The 23,120-nt window shown below is 38.6% G+C and overlaps 2 protein-coding genes across 3 annotated transcripts in view; one reads left to right on the top strand and one right to left on the bottom strand.

Annotated features, from left to right (window-relative positions):
* Nucleotides 1-23,120, top strand: part of LOC143667035 (olfactory receptor 13C9-like) — a 713,098-nt gene that overhangs the window by 65,147 nt on the left and 624,831 nt on the right. The window lies entirely within an intron of this gene.
* LOC143659353 (olfactory receptor 13D1-like) lies at nt 20,769-21,713 on the bottom strand. The gene has a single exon (XM_077132230.1). It carries the CDS (start codon nt 21,711-21,713, stop codon nt 20,769-20,771), a length of 945 nt encoding a protein of 314 aa, XP_076988345.1.

Here is a 23,120-nt window from a genome sequence, read left to right as displayed (position 1 = left end):
ATTTGGGGACCTTATTAAAGATCAATTAACCATAGATTTGGTGGTTTATCTCCACACTCTTTATTCAATTCCATTGGTCAATACTTCTGTCTTTGTGCCAGGACCATGCTGGTTTGACCACTGTGGTTTTGTAATAAGCTTTAAAATCATGAAATGTTAAGCCTCTCACTTAGTTCTTTTTATTTATTTATTTTTTAGGATTTTTTTTAGCTATCTGAGGTCTCTTTCCTTTCCAAATGAACTTAATAACTAGCTTTGCCAAGTCTTCAAAATAGGTTGTTGGAATTTTGATTAGTATTGCATTGAATCTGTAGATCAATTTGGGTAGAATTGACATCTTGATGACATTCAACCTTCCTGTATGTGAGCAGGGATGCCTTTCCACTTATTTAAATCTTTGATTTTTTAGCAGGGTTTTGTAGCTCTCTGTGTATGTTTCCTTTACATCTTTTGTTAAATTATTCGTAGATACTTGATTCTTTTAGTTGCTATTTTGAATGGACCTTTTCCTTAATTATCTCCTCAATTATGCAATTGTTTGTATGTAGAAACATTAATGATTTTTGCACATTAATCTTGTATCTTGTTACTTTGTTGAATTTATTTATTAGCGCAAGGAGTTTTGTCATAGATTTCTTGAGATTTTCCAGGTATAGTATCCTGTCATCTGCAAATAATGAAATTTTAATTTCTTCCTTTCTGATTTGATATCTTTTTTTATTTCTTTATTCTGCCAGATTGCTCTAGCTAGAACTTCTAGTACTATGTTTAATAATAGTGGTGACAGAGGGCGTCTTGTCTCATTCCTTGTCTCAGATCTTAGGGGGAAGGCTTTCAGTCTCTCACCACTGAGTATGATGCTACTTATGGGTTTTTCATATATGCCCTTTATCATATTGAAGACATTTCCTTTGATTCCTACCTTTTGAAATGTTTTTATCAGAAAAGGATGCTGAATTTTGTCTAATGCTTTTCAGCATCAATTGAAATGATCATGTGATTTTCCCTTTCAATTTGGTAATATGCTGTATGACATTAATTTATTTTCTTGTGTTGAACCACTCTTGCGTCCCTGGTATAAACCCCACTTGGTCATGGTGTATAATTCTTTTAATGTGTAATTGGACTCAATTTGCTAGTATTTTGCTGAGAAATTTTGCATCTATAATCATTAGGGAAATTGGCTTGTAGATTTCCTTTTTTTTGTAGCATCTTTACCCAGTTTGGGTATTAGAACGATGTTAGTTTCATAAAATGAGTTAGGTAGTGTTCCTCCTCAATTTTTTGGAAGAGTTTAACCAGAATTGCTCTTACTTCTTCTGGAATGTTTCATAAAATTTCCCTGTGAAGCCATCTTGCTTTGGGTTTTTTTTGTAGGAAGATTTTTGAAGAACTGATTGAATCTCTTTACTTGTGATTGGTTTGTTGAGATCTTCTACTTCTTCTTGAGTTAGTGTACATTGTCGGTGTATTTCTAGAAATCTGACCATTTCTTCTAAGTTGTCTAGTTTTATAGCATTTAGTTTATAGTATCCCTTATGATTTCTTTTATTTCTTCGGGGTCCATGGTAATGACCCCCTTCTCGTTTCTCATTTTATTTGGCCCTCTATCTTTTTTTCTTTGTGGGCCTAGCTAGGAGTCCACCAATTTTATTGATTTTCTCAGAGAACCAACTTTTAGTTTTATTGATTTTTCTTGTTCTCAAATTCATTATTTTTGCTTTAATCTTTGTTATTTTTCTTCTATTGTTTTGGGGTTAGTTTGCTATTCTTTCTCTATTTCCTCCAGGTGAGCAGTTAAGTCCTTAATTTTTGCTCTTGTCTCTTTTTAAATATAAGCATTTGGTGCAATAAATTTCCCTCTTAGCATTGCCTTTGCTGCATCCTATAAGTTCTGATGTGTTGTATCTCATTTTCTTTCATTTCCGGATAACTACCAGTTTCACTAAAAATTTCTTCTTTGACATACTGATTGTTTAAGACTGCATTATTTTTTAAAAAGTTGAAAAAGTGATCAGACTTTGATGGGATAGGAATGAAGCTGATCTGGATAAGACTAAGGTATATCAGAATACAAGGATGATATGGTATATATTTTAAAACTTAAGCTTCTGTGTGAGACCAAAGGAAAAGATGTTTATTTGGTACAAATTAAAAAAAAAATTTTTTTGTAGTGCATTATCTAATTTTACTTGTATGGTTAATTTTTGTATACACTGTAATTACATGGACTCTTGAATAGTGAGTGAGATCTTGGTAGTTTGTTCAGGTTAGTGTGATGCCCAGATACATCCTAGTGTAATTTGGGCTGAGAATTAAAAGGTATTTGCCAAGTCCCTTTGGGAAACTGGGGAGAAAGAAGGAAAACTTCCCCATCTGGGGAGTTCCTGATATTCTTGCAAGCAGTGGGGACAACAAATTCAGTAAGCTGAGCACTCGATCTTGGGGATCACCTGTTTGAAACTTATTCCTGCAAAGGAGAAGCAAAGTCTTCATATAATTATGCCTAAGATTCAAACTGAGACAGAGAGACCTTTTTTGAGCTCAGACATGGCCTCTCTCTCTAAGCCAACACTGCAGGTGAACTCACTGCTCTTCACCCTGGGGGTGGGACATGACTCCCAGGTATAAATCTGCCTGGCAACATGGGACATAAATCCTATGTTGAGCCTGGACCCAACATCATGGATTGAGAAAGCCTCCTTCATCAAAAGGGGGAAGAAATGAATGAGACAAAATAAAGTTTCAGTGACTGAGAAATTTCAAACAGAGTCGAGAGGTTATCTTAGGTTAATTAGGCTAACCTTATTAATAATCTTAATAAGGTTATTCTTATGCTTCATATAGATATCCCTTTTTAGTTTATGGTGTATTGTAGTGGCTAGAGGAAAGTACCTAAAACTGTTGAACTGTATTCCAGTAGCTATGATTCTTGAAGACAATTGTATAACTATAAAGCTTTTACAATGCAGCAATGAGATTGTAAAAACCTTGTGGCTGATGCTCCTTTTATCCAGGGTATGGACAGGTGAATAAAAAATAGGGACACAAAATAAGTAAATAATAAGGGGGGATAAGAGGTAAAAAATTGGATAGGTTGCAATACTAGTGGTCAGTATATCCAAGAAACAGAAGGGAAAGGGATATGGGATGTATTGTATTTTTTCCTTTATTCTTATTCGTTTTATTTTCTGGATTAATGCAGATGTTCTAAAAATGACCATGGTGATGAATACACAACTATGTGATGATATTGTGAGCCATTGATTTTATGCTTTGGATGGACTGTATGGTGTGTGAAGATAGCTTAATAAAAATATTTTTAAAAGAATAAAAGGATGGGGCCAGATGGGAATTTAATCAAACATTCCATAAAGAACTAACAACAATTCTGCTCAAACTTTTCCAAAAAATTGAGGAAAAAAGAAGTCTAGTTAACTCATTTTATGAAGCTAATATCATTTTAATAACAAAACCAGGTAAAGATGCTATAAGAAAGGAAAACCATAGACCAATCCCCCTTATGAAATTAGATACAAAAGTTCTCAATAAAATATTAGCAAATTGAATCCAACAGCACATTTTAAGAATTATACACCAGGACTAAGTGGGGTTTATACCAGGGATGCAAGGATGATTCAACACAAGAAGATCAATTAATGTAATACAGCACATTAACAAATCGAAAGGGAAAATCACATGATCATCTTGATTGATGCTGAAAAAGCATTCGACAAAATTCAGCATCCTTTTCTGATAAAACACTCCAAAAGATAGGAATCAAAGGTAACTACCTCAATATAATAAAGGAAATATATGAAAAATTGATAGCCAGTATCGTACTCAATGGAGAGAGATTGAAAGCTTTCCCCCTAAGATCAGGTACAAGACAAGGATGACTGCTGTCACCACTATTATTCAACATTGTGCTAGAAGTTCTAACTAGAGCAATCAGGCAAGACATAGAAATAAAAGGCATCCAAATTAGGAAGGAAGAAATAGAACTCTCATTATTTACAGATGATGTGATACTATACCTGGAAGATCCTGAGAAATCTACAGCAAAGTTACTTGAACTACTAAAAAATTCAGCAGAGTGGCGGGATATAAAATTAATCTGCAAAAATCAGTAACGTTTCTATACACAAGCAATGACCTAGCTGAGGAGTCAGCTAAGGAAAAAATTCCATTCAAAATAGCAACTAGAAGAATCAAGTACATAGGAATGAACTTAACTAGGGACGTAAAGGACTTGTACATAGAAAACTACATAACACTGCTAAAAGAAATCAAAGGAGATCTAAATAGGTGGAAAGATATTCTTGGCTCATGGATAGGAAGGCTAAATATAGTTAGGATGTCAATTCTCCCCAAACTGAGCTACAGATTCAACACAGTACCCATCAAAATTCCAACAACCTACTCTGAAGATTTGGAAAAGCTAATTACCAAATTCATCTGGAAGGGAAAGCAACCCCAAACAGATAAAATATCCTAAAAAAGAAGAACAAAGTAGGAGGATTAACACTTCCTGACTTTAAAACCTATTATAAAGCCAAGTGGTCAAAACAGCATGGTGCTGGCACAAAGATAGAAACATCGACCAATTGAATCGAATTGAGAGTGAAGAAATAGACCACCAAATCTATGGTCAACTGATTTTTGACAAAGCCCCCAAACCCTCTGAACTGGGATGAAATAGTCTTTTCAATAATTGGGCATGGAAGAACTGGATATCAATAGCCAAGAAAATGAAAGAGGACCCCTATCTTACACCCTACATAAAAATTAACTCAAAGTGGATCAAACACCTAAATATAAGAACTAGCACCATAAAGTTTCTAGAAGAAAATGTAGGGAAACATCTTCAAGACCTAGTAATAGGAGGTAGCTTCCTAAACTTTACACCCAAAGCACAAGCAACAAAAGGAAAAATAGATAAATGGGAACTCCTGAAAAGCAAATTCTTCTGCGCCTCAAAAGACTTTGTCAAAAAGGTGAATAGGCAGCTAACTCATTGGGAGAAACTGTTTGGAAATCACATATCAGACAAAGGTTTGATTTTTTGTATATACAAAGAAATCATACAACTCAAAAACAAAAGAACAAACAACCCAATTGTAAAATGGGCTAAAGATATGTATGGGCATTTTTCTGAAGAGCAAATACAGATGGCTCAAAAACACATGAAGGGATGCTCATTTTCATTGGCTGTAAGGAAAATGCAGATCAAGACTATAATGAGATACCACCTCACACCTATAAGGATGGCTACTATTAAACAAACAGGAAACTATAAATGTTGGAGAGGATGTGGAGAAACTGGGACACTTATGCACTGCTGGTGGGAATGTATAATGGTGCAGCCACTATGGAAGACTGTTTGGCAGTTCCTTAGGAAACTAAATATCAAGCTGCCCTATGACCCAGCAATAACACTACTTGGTATATACCCAGAAGAGCTGAAAGCAACGACACAAGTAAACATTTGCACACCGATGTTCATAGCAGCATTATTCACAATCACCAAAGATGGAAGCAAACCAAATGCCCATCAACAGATGAGTGGATGAACAAAATGTGGTATATACATGCAATAGAATATTATGCAACAGTAAGACAAAATGACAGCCTGAAGCACATGACAAGATGGATGAGCCTTGAGAACATAATGCAACTAAGTTAGCCAGACACAAAAGGATAGATACTATATGATTCCACTTTTATGACCAGCGTAAAAGTATGATCAGAGGCTTATAATACAGACTGTATGGGACTTAGAGATACACAGAAGCTAGAGATTCATGAACTGTTAGCTAATGAGGTTGAACTTCAATCTAAGAGAATATAAAAGAATGAAGGTGGTTCTCTAGTGGGTCTATAAGTAATATTACCATATTGAAGATGAACAAGATTGAAAGGGGTTGTATAGTCAGTCCTACGTGTCCCACTGATTAACACTAGAAATATGAATTAGTTCTGGCAAGAATTACTTCAAAGATATGATTATTGTATAAAGAGTGTTTAGGTTTAGGGCACAGGGGAAAACTGCTATTGTATGCTATGAGCGATGTTTAAAAGGAAACCATCAGCACTACCACAGCAACAGAGGAGGTAAATAATGGAGGGAGGAACAAAAGTTAAGAGGAGGTTCAGATTTCCTATTTGGTGTGGGTGTGTTTATTGGTTTTCTTTCTCCTGGGAACAATGAAATTATCTAAAATTGAGAATATTGATGGACTGTGGACTTTAGGCCTTCTACTTGATGCCTGATGAATGCAGGTGCCTGAAAGATGCAGTGATGGAGAAGTAGATTGGTGAACAATGGTGTATACTTATGAACTAAGGTTTTTTTGTGCTGCTACTGAAAGGAACAAAGTCGTGATGCATGAACGATGTGAATGAACATGTGGAACATTTGGTGAGACAAAATAAGCCAGAAACAAAAGAACAAGAATTGTATGGTCACCTTTAGAAAATGCTTATAAGAAAACAGGGGCCTAGATTGTAAGCTTTTAGAGTAGACAGATTATGTTCACAGCGGTGATTATTATTTCTGGATTTTGAGAGGCTGTTGTATATATATAACCTGATATTTAGAGATAAGAATGAGCTGAACAGGTTGGGGTTAAAGTAATTCAGAACACAAGGGTAAGGAAGACAGTGTCTATATATTAGAACCACACATACTCTTTGAGACCAATGGAAAAAAGGTTTATTTGATCTGGAACTGAAATTTTCTATAGTGCATAATCTAATTCAACCTATCAGAATAGCTCATTTGAACAATTGAAACACAGGAAGCAGAGAATAAGAAAGAGGTCATTTAATCCTGTATAGATTATTGTAAGGCCTGGAAGCATCCTAGATTACATTAAGCAGATAATCACAAAGTATTGGCAAAATTCCCTGAGGGATGGGAGAAAGACTATGGAACTATTAAACCTTACCATCAGGGAATACCCTGATATTGTGTCAAACTTTAGTGATACCCAAATCAATAGGACATGCCCTCAATCATAGGGCTTATTTTTATGAAGCTTATGTAGGTAGCGGAGAAGCTTAGACTACCTATAGGCATGCCTAAGAGTTACTTCTGGAGGACCTCTTTTGTTGCTCAGATGTGGCCTCAGCCTCTCTAAGCCCAACTCTGCAAGTGAAATCATTGCCCTCCCCCTACGTGGGACATGACATCCAGGGCTGAAAGTCTCCTTGCTGACATGGAAGATGACTCCCAGGAATGAATCCAGACCTGAACTGTGGGATCAGCAATGCCATCCTGGCCAAAAGGGAGAAAAGAAGTGTCATTAATAAAGTATCAGTGTCAGAGAGAGTTCAAATAGAGTCAAGAGGCTACTCTGGAGGTTGCTCTTGTGCAAGCTTAGGGTAGATCTTGCTACCTATCATAACCTGCCAACCGCCATCCAGGACCATTCCAGCCAATCCTAAAGAACAACTAGGGTACTATATAAGATTCCACAAGGATTCCAGGCACTAGAGTAACTTTCCAGAAACCAAAACCTCCAGATGGGTCCCTGGTTCAGATAAGTCCTGAAACCTAGCCCAGCCTCTCAAGAACATCAGACAGTTCCATATCCCTACCCTATATTATTGACAGACTGTTCCAATATCAAAAATTTAGAATTGCCATAGCCCAAACAACCCTAAAGAGAGGTATGGAAAGATCAAAGGTGATGGTGGAATTATGCAAAGAAGATAGGACTTAACATATGAATATGAATGCTGAATCATTAAATTGATATCTCTTTTAGTCTCCAGTATTTTAGAGCAGCTAGAAGTAAAAACCTAAAATTGTGAAATTGTAACCCATGTGTCATGGTTAGGGACAGGTGTCAACTTGGCCAAGTTGCGGTACCTGTTTATCTGATTGGGCAAGCACTGGCCTGTCTGTTGCAATGAGGACATTTCATAGGATTAGGTCATGATCACTTCAGCTACATCCACAGCTGATTCCATTTGTAATCAGCCAAAGGGGAGTATCTTCTGCAATTAGTGATGCTAAATCTAATCATGGGAAGACTTTTAAGGAGGACTCAGAGGAGATAGGTTCCATTCCTGCTTTGGCTGGTGAGCCTTTCCTGCGGAGTTCATCCAGGCCATCCATTGGAGTCATTGGCTTCGCAGCCTGCCCTGGCCCTGTGGATTTTGGACTCTGTGTTCCTATGGTCTCGTGAGACACTTTTATAAATTTTATATTTGCAAGTGTTCCCTGTTGACTCTGTTTATCTAGAGAACCCTAACTAATACATCTTGGTACCGGGAGTGGTTCTTAAGAAACAGAATCTTAAAAATGGGTTTTTATGAATGGTTTTCTACTCTGACTGGACTCAGAGACACTAAGGACTCTGCTTCCTGTAATCAGAATGACACTCCCAATCCATGGAGTGAGTTGGCAAAGGAGATAGTCAAAATATCATCACTCGATTCTCCTAATGCTTCACTTGTACGAAGCCAGACTCTGGGGGATAATGTTTTTGACACCTTTACAGAGTTTCATAGAAATAAGAGTTATAGAGATGTTGGTTGGTTGTTGTTAGATACACTGTCTAGATTAAAGGGTGAAAGGGATGGGCTTAAGGCTTCAAACGAGAAGCTTAAGCGCCGTCTGAAAGATGTAGACGTTTCTATGAGTATCCTGAAGGAAAATCTTATTTCCTGTAGCCGTAGACTTGAGATCTCTGAAAATTAGACTCAGAATCTTATTGTTAGAGTAGCAACTTTACAACGTAAACTGAAATCTCAGTCTTGCATGGTGTCTGCCGTTAAAGTGAGGGCATTGATTGGAAAGGAGTGGGACCCTGAAAAATGGGATGGTGACATATGGATTGCTAATGATGTTGGGGGTGAGGTTGAAACCCTAGGCCATGCTGAGCTTTCTCTAGATAACCCTGTAATAGTCTGCCCTGAGGACATAGCCGCCCCACCTCCAGCCTGCCTTGAGGAATTGGCCACCCAACCTCCTCCTGAAGGGATTAGCCCTAGAGTTATTAATCCTGTTTCACCAGATGAAACTGCAAGTGAAGGCCCTGAAGCAAATGGCTTGGAAGATATTTCTAATTCTTTTCATGACCCACCCCCACTCCCCCTCATTTCTTCTAGACCTATAACTAGACTAAAGTCCCAACAGGCCCCTAAAGGTGAGGTACAAAGTATCACACATGAGGAAGTACGTTATACTCCAAAAGAACTGTGTGGGTTTTCCAATTTATATAGACAGAAATCAGGGGAATATGTGTGGCAATGGATTTTAAGAGTGTAGGATAATGGTGGGAGGAATATAAGACTGGATCAGGCTGAATTTATTGATATGGGCCCACTAAGCAGAGATTCTGCATTCAATGTTATAGCTCGAGTGGTTAGAAAAGGTGTTAACAGCTTGTTTGAGTGGTTGGTTGAAACATGGATCAAAAGGTGGCCAACATTACCTGAAGTTGAAATGCCAGAACTGCTCTGGTATAATGTAGATGAGGGGATCCAGAGGCTTAGAGAAATTGGAATGTTAGAGTGGATTTATCATGCAAAGCCTACTCTTACACCCCAGGAATATCCAGAGGATGCACCTTTTACCAGAACAGTGAGAAATAAATTTGTGACATTAGCACCATCATCCCTCAAGAGCTCTGTGGTTGCACTTCTCTGTAGGTCAGATATTACTGTAGGAACTGCTGTCACTGAGCTGGAATCCTTAAACACAATGGGGATGACAGGATCCCGAGTTGGCAGAAGCCAGGTGGCAGCACTTAATCACCAAAGACAGGGTAGACGCGGCTATTATAATAGACAACAAACTCAAAGGAGGCATCAAAATTATATGACACGCAGAGATTTGTGGCATTGGCTAGCAAATCATGGGGTGCCTAGATATACAATAGAAGGGCAGTCTACTAAATTCTTGTTGGAGCTATATAAACAAAAGAGTTCTAGTTCAAGGCAACAGAAGTCTAACCTGAATTACAAAAACACAGAGTCACGGCCCCTTAACCAATTTCCAGACTTGAAACAGTTTACAGACACTGAACCCCTTGAATGAAGGGGAGGCCAGGTCCCTATGGGGGAGAAACCTGTTACACTGCCGCAAATTTATACTGTTAATCTTCCTCTAAGTCTTCCCCAAGGAGACCGACGGCCTTTTACCAGGGTAACTGTGCATTGGGGAAAAGGAAATGATCAGATATTTCTAGGATTATTAGACACTGGTTTAGAAGTGACATTAATTCCAGGGGACCCAAAACGTCACTCTGGACCACCAGTCAGAGTGGGGGCTTATGGAGGCCAGGTGATCAATGGAGTTTTAGGTCAGGTCCATCTCACAGTGGGTCCAGTGGGCCCCCGGACCCATCCTGTAGTTATTTCCCCAGTTCTGGAATGTATAATTGGCATAGACATGCTGAGCAACTGGCAGAATCCCCACGTTGGTTCTCTAACTTGTGCAGTGAGGGCTATTATGGTGGGAAAGGTCAAGTGGAAACCACTAGAACTGCCCCTATCAAGCAAAATAGTAAATCAGAAGCAATACCGTATTCCTGGAGGGATTGCAGAGATTACTGTCACTCTTAAGGACTTGAAAGATGCGGGGGTGGTGATTCCCACCACATCCCCATTCAACTCTCCTATTTGGCCTGTGCAGAAAACAGATGGGTCTTGGAGAATGACAGTGGATTATCGTAAACTCAACCAGGTGGTAACTCCAATTGCAGCTGCTGTTCCAGATGTAGTATCATTGCTTGAGCAAATCAATACATCCCCTGGTACCTGATATGCAGCTATTGATCTGGCAAATGCTTTTTTCTCAATAGCTATTAGTAAGGACCACTAGAAACAGTTTGCTTTCAGCTGGCAAGGTCAGCAATATACTTTCACTGTCCTACCTCAGGGGTATATCAACTCTCCAGTCCTGTGTCATAATCTTGTTCGCAGAGACCTTGATCGTTTCTGCCTCCCACAAGACATCACACTGGTCCATTATATTGATGATATCCTGTTGATTGGACCTAGTGAGCAAGAAGTAGCAACTACTCTAGATTTACTGGTAAGGCATTTGCATGTCAGAGGATGGGAGATAAATCCAACAAAAATACAGGGGCCTTCCACCTCAATAAAATTTTTAGGTGTCCAGTGGTGTGGGGCATGTCGAGATATCCCTTCTAAGGTGAAGGATAAATTGCTGCATCTGGCCCCTCCCACAACCAAAAAAGAGGCACAACGCCTAGTTGGTCTTTTTGGATTTTGGCGACAACATATTCCTCATTTGGGTGTGCTACTCCGGCCCATTTATCGAGTGACCAGAAAAGCTGCTAATTTTGAGTGGGGACCTGAACAAGAGGAGGCTCTGCGACAGGTCCAGGCTGCTGTACAAGCTGCTCTGCCACTTGGGCCATATGATCCAGCAGATCCAATGGTGCTGGAAGTGTCAGTGGCAAATAGAGATGCTGTCTGGAGCCTTTGGCAGGCCCCTATAGAGAATCACAACGCAGACCCTTAGGATTTTGGAGCAAAGCCTTACCATCTGCTGCAGATAACTACTCTCCTTTTGTGAAACAGCTTTTGGCCTGCTACTGGGCCTTAGTAGAGACTGAATGCTTAACCATGGGCCACCAAGTTACCATGAGACCTGAGTTGCCTATCATGAGTTGGGTGTTGTCTGACCCACCAAGCCATAAAGTTGGGCGTGCACAGCAGCACTCTATTGTAAAATGGAAATGGTATATACGAGGTAGAGCCAGAGCAGGTACTGAAGGCACAAGTAAATTACATGAAGAAGTGGCACAAATGCCCATGGTTTCCACTCCTGCTGCCACATTACCTTCTCTTTCCCAGACCAGAGCTATGGCCTCTTGGGGAGTTCCTTACAGTGAATTGACTGAAGAAGAGAAAACTGGGGCCTGGTTTACAGTTGGTTCAGCACGATATGCAGGTACCACCCGAAAGTGGACAGCTGCAGCATTGCAACCCCCTTCTGGGGTGTCCTTGAAGGACAGTGGTGAGGGGAAATCCTCCCAGTGGGCAGAACTTCGAGCAGTGCACCTGGTTGTTCATTTTGCTTGGAAGGAAAACTGGCCAGAGGTGCGTTTGTATACTGACTCATGGGCTGTTGCTAATGTTTTGGCTGGATGGTCATGGATTTGGAAGGACCATAATTGGAAAATTGGTGACAGAGAGGTCTGGGGAAGAAGTATGTGGATAGACCTTTCTGAGTGGGCTAAAAACATGAAGATATTTGTGTCCCATGTGAATGCACACCAGAGGGTGACTTCAGCAGAGGAAGATTTTAATAATCAAGTGGATAAGATGACCCGTTCTGTGGATACCAGTCAGCCTCTTTCCCCAGCAACTCCTGTTATTGCCCAATGGGCTCATGAACAAAGTGGTCATGGTGGTAGGGATGGAGGTTATGCATGGGCTCAGCAACATGGACTTCCACTCATCAAGGCTGACCTGGCTACAGCCACTGCTGAGTGCCCAATGTGCCAGCAGCAGAGACCCACACTCAGCCCCCAATATGGCACCATTCCGCAAGGTGACCAGCCATCTACATGGTGGCAGGTTGATTACATTGGACCACTCCCTTCATGGAAGGGGCAGCGATTTGTTCTAACTGGAATAGACACATACTCTGGATATGGGTTTCCTTCCCTGCACGCAATGCTTCTGCCAAAACTACCATCCATGGGCTTACAGAATGCCTTATCCATCGTCATGGTATTCCGCATAGCATTGCTTCTGATCAGGGAACACACTTCACAGCAAATGAAGTGCAGGAATGGGCGCATGCTCATGGAATTCTCTGGTCTTACTGTGTTCCCCATCATCCAGAAGCAGCTGGATTGATAGAATGGTGGAATGGCCTTTTGAAAACTCAATTATGGTGCCAACTAGGTGGCAAAAACTTGAAAGGCTGGGGTAATGTTCTCCAGGAAGCTGTGTATGCTCTGAATCACACACATATATATATATAGGTGCCAAGTTGACAGGGGGTGGACTGTCATGGTTAGGGACAGGTGTCAACTTGGCCAAGTTGTCGTACCTGTTTATCTGATTGGGCAAGCGCTGGCCTGTCTGTTGCAATGAGGACATTTCATAGGATTAGGTCATGATCACGTCAGCTACATCCACAGCTGATTCCATTTGTAATCAGCCAAAGGGGAGTGTCTTCTGCAATTAGTGATGCTAAATCTAATCATGGGAAGCCTTTTAAGGAGGACTCAGAGGAGACAGGTTCCATTCCTGCTTTGGCTGGTGAGCCTCTCCTGTGGAGTTCATCCAGGCCATCCATCGGAGCCATCAGCTTCGCGGCCTGCCCTGTGGATTTTGGACTCTGCATTCCTACGGTCACATGAGACACTTTTATAAATTTTATATTTGCAAGTGTTCCCTGTTGACTCTGTTTATCTAGAGAACCCTAACTAATACACCATGTCAAAGTCTGAAATATGTTCTACAATTAATTATGGTGCTGTGCTTGGAAATTTATAGCTTTTTTGCATATTTGTTATTGTTCACAAAAAAAAGAAAGAAAAAAAGTCGATTGTGATGATAAATTAGTATCTAATCCCTCTAGCCTCCTATATTCTGGAGCAGCTATAAGGAAAAATATGAGCGGACCGTATGGTATCCCATGACAAACTCTGGGATCTGCTCTGTAACCACTTTTTGAAGAGTGCTTTGAAAACTATTGCTTTTTTATTTCTTTGCTTTGTATATATTTTATACTATACAATAAAAAAAGTTAAAAAGAAAAAAGATCCTCATTGTGTGTATGTGTGTATGTGTGTCTGCAAGGGAGAGAGCTCTAAAGACAGAGACAGCGAGACAGAGACAAAGAGGGAGACAGAGAGAGAGAAACTTCTGTACTACTGAGAAATAAGTGGATAGCATTTTGCAGGGCATTCTAAACCTATATTTAAATTGAAATAAATCAGAGCTCTGAATAAATTCAAGAATGACCAATTCCATCTGAGTGGAACAAACAGCTTATGTAACAAACCCAAGGTTCAGTAAAACCTGGAAAGTAAAGTGAACAGATTGAAAGAGTATACAGGGCAATCCTTTAACTATTGTTTTTTTGATTCCTACCAGTAGTTAAGTCAGGAAGAATCAGAAATTTATATTCTGAATACCACAGGTTATAATTTTTAGATGTATTTATAATACATCTACCCCAAAGTGCAAAAGATACAGGGCTGTCCTGCAGCATGTGTGCTCATTCATTTTCAATTCAATAAATACTTCTAGAATTATTATTTGCTTAACATTGGTCTAGACATTAGGGATAAAGTAACTAAGAGGGAAAAGTTCCTGGCTTCATGTAGATAACTTTCTTGTGGAGAAGTCTGATAATATACTTTTGAAACATTTCAGAAACTAGGTAATGCAATGAAGGGGAGTTGGAGAAAACATGGTAAGGCCTCACCAAAGACCTGGATTAAATGAGAGTGGACCCTGGGAAGATCAGGGGAAAGTGTGTCCCAGGAAGAGGAAACAGCAAATACAAAGTCTTTGGCATCTCTGAGAAACAGCAAAAGAACATCGAAACTAGAATTACTAAGCATAAGATATTAGTTAGGGTTCTCCAGAAAAAAAGCAAAAAACAACAAACTGATAGGATTTCTATTTTTATCATCTCTATCACAATTCTCTCTCTCTCTCTTTTGCTCGCTTATCTATAAATATGATAGAAGATGAGGTTGGAGAAGTAGATTGAACTCAGATTATGTAGGACCTTGCCAACTTGGTAGATCTTGGTAAGTATAAATTATATTTATTTATGTCCTAAATATAACAAAAGTATTTGTAGGGTTTTTAGTGGTTGTGTGATATGATTTAAATTTAAAAATAACACTGGCTGTTATATGGAGGATGGGTTGTAGTAGAACAAGAGTGAAAGTAGAGAAATGATTTTGAAAGCCATTTTGACAGTGTAGATGGGATAGTGGTGACTTAGACTAGAGTGATAGACATTGGCGTGGTCAGATTTATAATAAAATGTGAAAGTAGAATTAACAGAATTTTTTAGTGGATTGGATTTGTGTGAATGGTAGAGCACTTCCTGAGATGGTCTAGAAGATGTGATTTAAGTGTTTGGGGGTAGAGGGCATGAAAAGTTCTGTTTTAGACATGTTTTATTTGATATCATCCAAGAGGAAATGCCAAGTAGGCAGTTGGATATAAGTATCTGGATATTAGGGATGTCACGGGTGGAGATACAAATTTGGGAACTGTTCTATAGATTAATATTTTTCTTGTTAAATTATGAGCTCAAGAAACTAGTCCAGGAATTATTATCCATGTTAACTCAACTAGATGTTCCCTGCCTTGAATATTATAGACATAGTTTTGATGCACAGGAGGGAAAAAAAACAGATAAGCGACACTGCTACTCCATTTAAAGGAAAGCTGTCTTAACTAGGCTTATTGATGGGTGTGTGTAATCCCTGTACCACTGTCATACTGGCCATATTCTACCACAGGAAAATGTCTATTTAAAAAGTCTAATATACATGATGAAAATTGTCAAATTGCAATACCCAAAGTTTCAATGTATCGATTGAATTCTGCGTTGTTAATTTTTGTGGAGGTTACAAAGACCAATAACTCTGCCCCTAATGACCTTTTTTTAAAACCTTTTTATTGTATAATATAACATATATACAAGACAAAGAAAGAAAAAAACAATAGTTTTCAAAGCACTCTTCAACAAGTAGTTACAGGACAGATCCCAGAGTTTGTCATGGGCTACCATACCATCCTCTCAGATTTTTCCTTCTAGCTGCTCCAGAATGTAGGAGGCTAGAAGGAATAAATGTTTTTTACCATCACAATAGACTTTTTCCCCCTTTCTTAAAAAATAACATATATACAAAAAAAGCAGTACATTTCAAAGCACAGCACAGAATTCATTGCAGAACAGATTTCAGAGTTTGACATGGGTTACAATTGCACAATTTTAGGTTCTTAGCTGCTCTAAGATGCTGGAGACTAAAAGAGATATCAATTTAATGATTCAGCAATCATAGTCATTTGCTAAATCCTATCTTCTCTGTATAACTCCACCATCACCTTTGATCTTTTTATCTCTCTCTTTAGGGGTATTTGGGCTATAGCCACTTAACTTTTTCATGTAGGAAGGGGCTGTCAATAATATGGGGTTGGGAGATAGAACTAGCTGATGTTCTGGAGAGGCTGGGCCCTCTAGGTTTCAGGACTTATCTGGTCCAGGGACCCATCTGGAGTGTGTAGGTTTTTGGAAAGTTACCCTAGTGTATGGAATCTTTGTAGAATCTTATATATTGCCCTAGGATTGGCTGGAATGGTTTTGTTTGGGGTTTGGCAAGTTATAAGTTGCAATGTCTAACTGAAGCTTGCATAAGAGCAACCTCCAGAGTTTCTTAACCCCTTTTGGTCGGAGTGTAATCCTAATGACCTTTTAATAAAGCAGGAACTGCAATCCACACAAAACTGAATTTAAATATGCATATTGTACATGCTATAATGCTATAAATAGATTGCTATAGGGATTCAATTTAGTTGAGATGATGAGTGAGGGTTTCAAATCAAGGAGGCTTCTGAGGAAGGTCTTGAATTTTGATAGGTGGAGTAAAGGGAGAGTACTTTTAGATGGAGAGAATGGCATGAACAATGATGCAAAGGCAGAAAAAATTGGCAAGTTTTATACAAGTAATGGAAAATAAAATTGGCTTCAATGTATGAATGACAATCACATTCATTCATTCAGCAAAGAATTATAATAAGCATTTATCTTATGAGGACTCTAACTTTACTCCAACAGTTTGTAGTTTATAACCCCTTATACTAGAGAGTTGTAATTTGTATCCATCTCTTCCATACTTCTCAGCCCTATGAATTCAACTAAATCACACTGAATAAATATTATACACTATGTAATAAGAATTAAAATAGGGGTATATATAATATACATTAAGCGAAGAATGTTGAAACATTGGAAAGGGAGAAATGATTTTTTTCTTGGAGGAGTCAAGAAAGGCTTCTCAGAGGAGGTTACATTTGAGATTAATGATATAAAAAGCATCTTCAACTTGAGTGAGTTATTGCTCTTTATAATATCCACACTATTTTAAGATGTAAGATTTAATCAAAGTATATCCTAGCTCACTAATATGAATCATATAACTTCTTTCAAAATCCACCCTTCTCTGAACTCCTGGCCCCAGGAGAACAGTTTTGATTTTGCCTAAAAAAAGCTACCGTTATCAAGATAATAAAGGAATGGTGATATGAAGGCAAGTTAAAAGAAGGGAAAGGCATTCCCTATGGCCTACATGCTGAGAGGTTAATAATATCTCTGGCATAGGGCTAAATGCTGGGGTTACAACGATAAACAAGAGATATATTGCTTGTCCTAAAGTGTCTCGATTTTGTGGGGATATCTAGTTAAATATGCAGTTGCAATAGTGTGCGGTAAGTACTATGTTAAGGGAGGCCCAAGGCATTGCCAGAGCACAAAGGAGGGCTACTTAACTCAGTCTTGGAATTCAGGGAGGACAGCTACAGAAGGTGGCAGGAGGTGAAGAATAATGACAATTAACCAAGTGAAAAAGCAATTACCAGAACATTTTTGAGGGAGGAGAAATAACATACGCAAAGATAGAGAAATGAAAGAGAGATAGTGTATTCTAGGAAGTTCAGTGTTAATGGAACACAGGATGAGAAATAGTTGGGGGAGACAATACTGGTGAGAAATGAGGCTATAGAGTTATATAGTATTTAGATCTTGGCAACTTTGCAGGTCATTGTAAGAATTTTGGAAATTATTTCAAGAGCAGTGGGGAACCCCTGAGAAAGAAATATGCCTTTTCACAGTGGGAAAGAAGCAGGAAGTCAATATGGTATAATTTCACATGGAGAGTAAGAGAAATGTGTTTTGTTTATTCATTTAGATGAGATGCCACTGTAAAATTCCCCAGGGGAGAGCTCTGGGATGAGGCTTTGGATCTGGTGAATTATTAAAGCCATGAGACTGGATGACTTCCCTAGGCAAGAATACTGGAATTTGGATGATATCCATAGTGTGAAAGGACATTAGTACTCTTTGATGAGTTTGCATTTAGTTGGTGTGCTGATTTGAATCTGGGATGTACCACAGGAATGATCATGGTTTTTAATCCATTGTTATGGGGGCAGACCTATTGTAGGTGGGAACTTTTGGTTAGGCTATTTCTATTGAGATGTGACCCAGCCCATTCAAGATGGTTCTTAATCCTTTACTGGAGTCCTTTGCAAAGAGGATAAAAGACAGTAAGAGCCCAGAGAGCTTAGAGAGAAAACCTCAGAGATGCTAAGAAAGGACTCACAGGAGCTGAGAAAGTCATTGAAACTAGAAGCTAAACTTGGGAGAGAAGGACCGTTAGACTTTGGCCATGTACCTGCCCATGTGACAGAGAAGCCTCACATGCCTTCCTTCGAGAAGGTATCCTCTTGTAGATGCCCCCATTTGGACATTTTCACGGCCTTTGAATTGTGACTTGTAACTATAACTCCCCATTGTTAAAAGCTAGCCCATTTCTGGTATATTGCATTCCAGGAGCTTTAGCAAATGGAAAGTCAGCAAGCTAAGTTTTGGATTAGTTAATGATGATGAAAACTATGAGTTAATTAGAAAACTATGAATTACTCTGGAAAGAGTAGGCAAACTGTCTAGAATAGGAAAAGTTAAGAGGCTATGAAACCAAATACAACATTATTATAATCTCCCACCTGAAAAGTTGTAAGGGCTAGAATCAGGATAGTAGCAGAGAACAAAACGTAAAGGAGAGCCTTTAGAATCAGAAAGATAGAGGTTGGAATCCCATCTTAAAACCTAATGTTCATATTGTTTACCATTATCTAGAAGAATGTAAGCACTTACATGTCTGTTGAATGAATAAGTGAATGAATTAAAATATCTGTGTTAATTCTAAGATCTAAAGCGTACATTTAGTTATAAAAATAAATGCAGGGTGGGCCATGGTGGCTCAGTGGTAGAGTTCTTGCCTGCCATGCTGGAGACCCGAGTTCAATTTCCAGTGCCTGCCCATGCAAAAACAATAAAGAGAAAAAAAACAGCAAAGAATATTGTTCCAAGGACTACAACTAGGAACAAAATATGGGGACTGTGAAAAACAGATTTCAGTTTCATATAAAGAAGCTATTTCTCTAATAGTCACAACTGGACCCCTACGGAAGTGGTGAGTTAGCTGTCATTAAAGATATGCAAGAAAGGATGGATAACAGCCCACTGTGGATGTTTTAGAGGAGATTCAAACATCAAGTTTTGAACCGGATACTTTTAATTCTGTGAAATTTGATCGTTGAGTAAATTGCCTTTGCACATTATTTGGTGGATTATGAACTTCTTTTCCTTGGAGTAGGATAGGATATCTGCTCTCTGACATTGGTATTGAGTCAGGAAGGGTGAAATCCAACAAATAATTGGACTCAAGATCATTACTTTGGGTGACAGCAAAGAGACAAACCAAATTCTTTGGTGGATATTATGTTCTGAAGAGTTTTTCCTTTCATCACTAAACCCTCCAATTAATTGGATAGGTAAAGGTGATTTTTAAAATTATATATTTGTTATTCCTAAAGTGTATAACATATACATTTGACAAGGTGTCTTTAGACTGCAGTCCAATCTTCCTGAATTATTGATGCGATAATGAGGACACACCATAATTTTAAAACTGTCTGAACATCTTTCCGGAATGATAAAAATAGAAGATGCTGTCTCTTTTGGAGATAGGCCCACTTGCTCTTTAGGGAAGGGCCATGTTTAGAGTGTTTTGGGTTATGCACCCATATATTTTTACTGGGATAGCCCTGATTCTTAGAGAAGAAGGAAATGAATTGGCTTCAGCAACCAGGTGGCTGGCCAGGAGCTAAAGAGGGAAAGGGTTTTAAGAGATTCTTGTGAGAAACATGTCTAGTAGTTACTAGGAGCAGTGATATTAAATATTAAAGGATTTCCTTTATGTATTCTTATATCTCATCTCATTCTCAAGCTAAGTATTAAACATGACAATCTTTTGATTATATGCTTTTTAAAAGGCATTATAAACATATTCTTTGAGGAGAAAATGGACTGTAGGGAGCTTAAATGCCATGGGGAAATAGTTATAAGATTATCAGAAAGGAATGATGGAAAGCTCAGTATAACATGGAAACAAAAATGATCCCAAGCTGAGAAAATGTAAAAAGCCCTCAGCAATATTTTGCAAGATATCTGTATGCACTCACGCATTATAGAAGTTGGACTATTGTAATTTACCTACTAAAAGAAAGGGTGACTTCTGAAGGGTGAAGGACTTGGAACCATTTGTGACTCTTTGCTTAAAAATTATGAATGTCACTGAGAAAGGAAGAGAATAAGAGAATGAGAAAGAGATAGAAATAGAGAATTATAAAGCAAGAGGGAGAGGTAGTATTAAAAGTAGGAAAAGAGAAATTCTGAGAAAAATAGAGTGGAGCAAAGGAGGGAAGGAAAGGAGATGAGATGAGGGAAGGAAAGGAGATGAGATAAGATAAGGACAAAAAGAGAGAGGAGGGAAGGAGAGAGAGAGATAGAGAGAAGAGAGAGAAATGTTTACATGGGCATTGTCTGTGGTAAAATGAACCATCCTACATTTGGCTTTATGAACACAAACGCTCATCTTGCTGGGTTCTACAACTTCTTCTGTGAACACCAAAAACATGTCTTTTCCGCAAGTGAAGCCATCACACGCCTAAGAATTTCATATTTTCCATAGATGCAAATGTTTGCTGAGGACTTTCTTCACAGCCTCTTTTACCTCCTTATTCCTTAGGCTGTAGATGATGGGGTTCAACATTGGGGTGACCACTCCATAAGACAGACCAATGATCTCATCGGATGTTTTTGTGTCCTTTGACTTAGGCTTCATGTACATAAAAAGTGCTGAACCATAGAACAAAATTACCACCACCAGGTGGGCTGAACAGGTAGAAAAAGCTTTCTTTCTCCCCTCAGCAGAATTAATTCTCAGTATTGTAGAGAGGATGAAAACATAGGAAATGAAAATTAACAACAGAGGAATAATCAATAAAATAATACTTGCCACCGTCATGACAAGCACATTGATGCTTATATCTGAACAGGTGAGTTTAAGAAGAGCCAGTAACTCACAGGTAATGTGATCGATGATATTATTCCCACAGAAAGGCAGTGTCATTGCTAGAACTGTTTGTATTAGGGCGATCAGAAAGCCTATGCTCCAGGACCACGCAGCCATGTGCACACATAGCGCTTTGTTCATGATGATGGGGTACCTCAGTGGGTTGCAAATAGCCACATACCGGTCATAGGCCATCATTGCCAGGAGAATACACTCAGTGGAACCTAAGCCAAGGGAGATCACCATCTGTAGAGTACAACCAATGAAAGAAATGGATTTTTTATCAGACCTAAATATGATGAGCATTGGAGGAATGAAAGAAGATGTATAGCAGATGTCCAAGAATGAGAGGTTCCCAAGGAAGAAGTACATGGGGGTGTGGAGGCGGGAGTCCAGGATGCTGATGATAATGAGGAGGCTGTTTCCTAGGAGGATTATCAGGTACGTGATTAGGCAGAACATGAACACAGAAAGCTGGAGCTCTGGGTATTGGGAAAACCCCACCAGAAAGAATTCAGTCACCGCGGAATAATTTCCTATCTCCATATGTCCATGTCACCTGCAGAGTTCAGTTAGGACATGACTCAGGGAAATGTAAATTTATAGTGCAAATTAAAAAAATCACTTTAAGCGGCATTACTTTGTTTGATTTTTAGAACTTCTCTGGAAATCAAGATGGGCAGGAATATTTTAATTTTATTGGTGATAAAATTGAAGTACTGAGAGATTCAATAGTATTTAGGATTATGCAACAGCAGAGGCAAGGCTACCAGTATCTCCAAGAATTGTGTTGGGATATGCCAGGCCTGTAAGAAAATAATAGAGACAATATAATTTCAAATGTGGTTATAAAGCAATCTCATTGTTAATGAATATTCTAAGATGAAGGCAGTTTTCTAATGAAAACATATACAATCAGCAGCATACCATTTAGCTTGGGTGTGATTTTTGGATAAGTTACTTAATTTTTCTGAGCTTTAGCTAGTTCATGGTGAAATGTGGGAAAAAATAACTCTTTGGCAATTTATTGTGGGATTGAAGTTACATAAAATCTCTAAGGTTTCTGTCACAATAGGTGGCTAAAAATGGTACCTGCAATTATGATGCATTTATAATTGATTGTATTATTGTCATTATTAGTACTCTTGACTGTCTCAGAAAGGAAAAATCATTTAGTCTTTTTAAGATGATGGCATGAAAGTTTGGGACCCTAATGGAAAGGCTTTGAATATTTTCTCTTCTAAAATGGGCATCTATTCATTCTTCTTTCAAGGACCAGTTGAGAGTTAATCTGAAAACATTTGAGACTGGTCCCCAGGAGCTTCCAAGGGCTAAAGAGCCTGGTTTCCTATTATGTACAGGTGTTTTAGAACCTGGAATTTCCATTCCCTTAGTATTCATTACTTTTGTATTCCTCTAAATTCTGCATTTCTCTCTTCATTTTTTTTGTCACCAAATTTGTAGATGTGTATTTTATCTTTTTTAGGCAAGTTAATATTATTTTACTCAATACTTAGTGATAATTTTCTCTTTCAATCTTTATATCTGATGCTTTGGAATGCATCCTCGAACTTTTATACTATTTTTATGTCATAACAGTGAACATTCTGAATGAATATATGAAAATGTGCTTATAATAGTACCTGACACAAAGTTCTCACTGCATATTGGTAAATATTTGTGTGACTGAACTAATGACAGCTAATATTAATTGAGATTTAGCTCTGTTCCCGGTACTGTTATACTCACATTTCATGTCTTAACATATTTAATGTTCACTGCAACCTATGAGATAGGTGCTATCTATATCCCTATTTTACAGTCGACCATACAAAGCGAAGTTAAAATAGCTTGTCCAAGGTTACAAAGTGAGAGCCAGACTTTAATACTGGGAAGTCTGGCTTCAGAGTCAGCCATCAATGGAACACCACTCTACCTCTCACAGAACAGATC

The sequence above is a fragment of the Tamandua tetradactyla genome, chromosome 2 (genome assembly GCF_023851605.1).
Source record: "Tamandua tetradactyla isolate mTamTet1 chromosome 2, mTamTet1.pri, whole genome shotgun sequence".
Lineage (NCBI taxonomy): Eukaryota > Metazoa > Chordata > Mammalia > Pilosa > Myrmecophagidae > Tamandua > Tamandua tetradactyla.
This window is presented reverse-complemented; position numbering and strand designations above follow the sequence as displayed.